General features: G+C 43.4%; 1 protein-coding gene across 1 annotated transcript in view; it reads left to right on the plus strand.

The window, feature by feature from the left end:
- Positions 1 to 708: 708 nt before the first annotated feature.
- Positions 709 to 2,201, plus strand: part of LOC111783930 (WAT1-related protein At3g30340-like) — a gene marked incomplete at both ends in the record, with an annotated part of 9,493 nt that continues 8,000 nt past the window's right edge. The window contains 3 exon segments of the mRNA XM_023664739.1: positions 709 to 770; positions 931 to 1,047; positions 1,514 to 1,888. Of these exon segments, the coding sequence (XP_023520507.1) occupies positions 709 to 770; positions 931 to 1,047; positions 1,514 to 1,888 (554 nt within the window).

The raw sequence follows: 2,201 nt of genomic DNA on the forward strand, positions 1-2,201 counted from the left end.
GGACAATTAAAGTTATATTTTTTTGTAATATAAAATATGAAAGTTGTGGTTGCTTAAAGACATTGATGTGATTTAAAGGAATTTTAATCTTGCTTTGTGCCCACTTATTCTACAGGCTTATCAGCCCCCCCTCTCCCTTGGGATCACTCCATTTAATTTCTCCCACAGACCAAGAACAAGAACAGAGCAAGAGCAAGAACAGAGAGCTGCTCTTTTGTGAAGCTTTCTAAGTTTGAGCAAATTTTTGAAGAACAAAAAAAGAAAGGGAAAAGTTGGGATTTTGGAGTGATGGGTTTGTTTAGAATGAAGGGTTTAAAGGATTGCAAGCCTTTGATGGTGATGGTAGCCATAGATTTTGCTTTCGCCATCGTGAATATTCTGCTCGAGACAGTTCTTGATCATGGAATGAACCATTTGGTTCTCATCACTTATCGTCTCTCCATTGCTGCTATTTCCTTGGCTCCCATTGCCTACTTCGCCGAGAAGTAATCTCTCATAACCAGTTCTTTCTTTTTGGCTTCTGGGTATCGTCTGGTTTATGATCCTTTTTGCTCTGTTTTACTCTGTTTTTTGGGTTTATAGGGACGGCAGAGCCAATCTCTCTGTTCGAATCCTCTGTTACTTGTTCTTCAGCGCCATTGTNTTCTGGGTATCGTCTGGTTTATGATCCTTTTTGCTCTGTTTTGCTCTGGTTTTTGGGTTTATAGGGACGGCAGAGCCAATCTCTCTGTTCGAATCCTCTGTTACTTGTTCTTCAGCGCCATTGTTGGGTCAGTTAAAACCTCAATCATCTCTCTTTTTAGGCCTCTTTTTCTGTTCATTTGTCCATTGATTTCTGTNGTTGGGTCAGTTAAAACCTCAATCATCTCTCTTTTTAGGCCTATTTTTCTGTTCATTTGTCCATTGATTTCTGTTCTCTGTTTCTTTCAGGGCTTCACTCACCCAATACTGCTTTCTTCTCGGCATCCAACATACCTCTGCCACTTTCGCCTGTGCATTTGTCAACATAGTCCCTGTCGTCACTTTTCTCCTTGCTCTCCCATTTGGGTATCTAAACATTTAGCTCGAGCCCGTTTAGAAATTGGAAAGTCATTTCAAACTGACCCTTGAAAACTTAACTTTAAACAATCGAATCGATTCTCTTTGTCCCNCGCCTGTGCATTTGTCAACATAGTCCCTGTCGTCACTTTTCTTCTTGCTCTCCCATTTGGGTATCTAAACATTTAGCTCGAGCCCGTTTAGAAACTGGAAAGTCATTTCAAACTGACCCTTGACAGCTTAACTTTAAACAATCGAATCGATTCTCTTTGTCCCGAGTTTGTTAATTTTCGACTCGTGGCAAACGAGTCGATTTCGACTGTACTTCAAACGCTTTTACTTAGCAGCTTTTTAAAAGTGGACCTAGAACACAGTCTTTTCCTTAACTCCTAAGCTTGATGTTTTTTTTTTTTCTTTTTTGAAAAAATTTATGGCGCCGACCAAGTTGAGCTAATAAAAAATTTTCTCCGGTCAGGTTGGAGTCGGTGAAGTTGAAATGTTGCAGTGGGAAAGCGAAGGTGATTGGGACGATGGTGTGCATCTCCGGCGCGGTGCTATTGACGACGTACAAGGGGCCGGCATTGGTGAACGCTTCGTACGTCGCACACGCCGTCGGTGGGAAGGTGAAGACGAAGACGGCGGAGAGTTGGACGGTGGGGTGCATAGCTCTGGTGGCTGGAACTCTACTCTGGTCGTCGTGGTTTCTGTTGCAATCGAACATCGGGAAGAGATATCCGTATCAATACTCGAGCACTGCCATTATGTCCGGCTTCGGCGCCGTCCAATCCGCCGTCTTGAGCCTCTCCACCGGCGCAAAGCTCTCCGCTTGGGCTCTCACCGGAAAGATTCAAATTCTCACAGTTTTGTACACTGTAAGTTTCACAAACCCAACCAAATCAGAGCCACAATTTGCATGCATGCAACAAGGAGTTCTCGTAGTTTAAGGACTAAATTTGTTATAGAATTCTTATGGTTCCATTCTCATCGACCCAGGGGATGATCGGATCAGGAATATGCTTCGTGGGAATGTCGTGGTGCGTTAAGAAGAGAGGTCCAGTATTCACAGCAGCGTTCAGCCCATTGGTTCAAATAATGGCAGCCATGTTAGACATCCCCATCTTGCACGAGCCACTCCATCTCGGAAGGTAATTTACCTAAACAAC

The sequence above is a fragment of the Cucurbita pepo genome, unplaced genomic scaffold, assembly GCF_002806865.2.
Source record: "Cucurbita pepo subsp. pepo cultivar mu-cu-16 unplaced genomic scaffold, ASM280686v2 Cp4.1_scaffold000134, whole genome shotgun sequence".
NCBI lineage: Eukaryota > Viridiplantae > Streptophyta > Magnoliopsida > Cucurbitales > Cucurbitaceae > Cucurbita > Cucurbita pepo.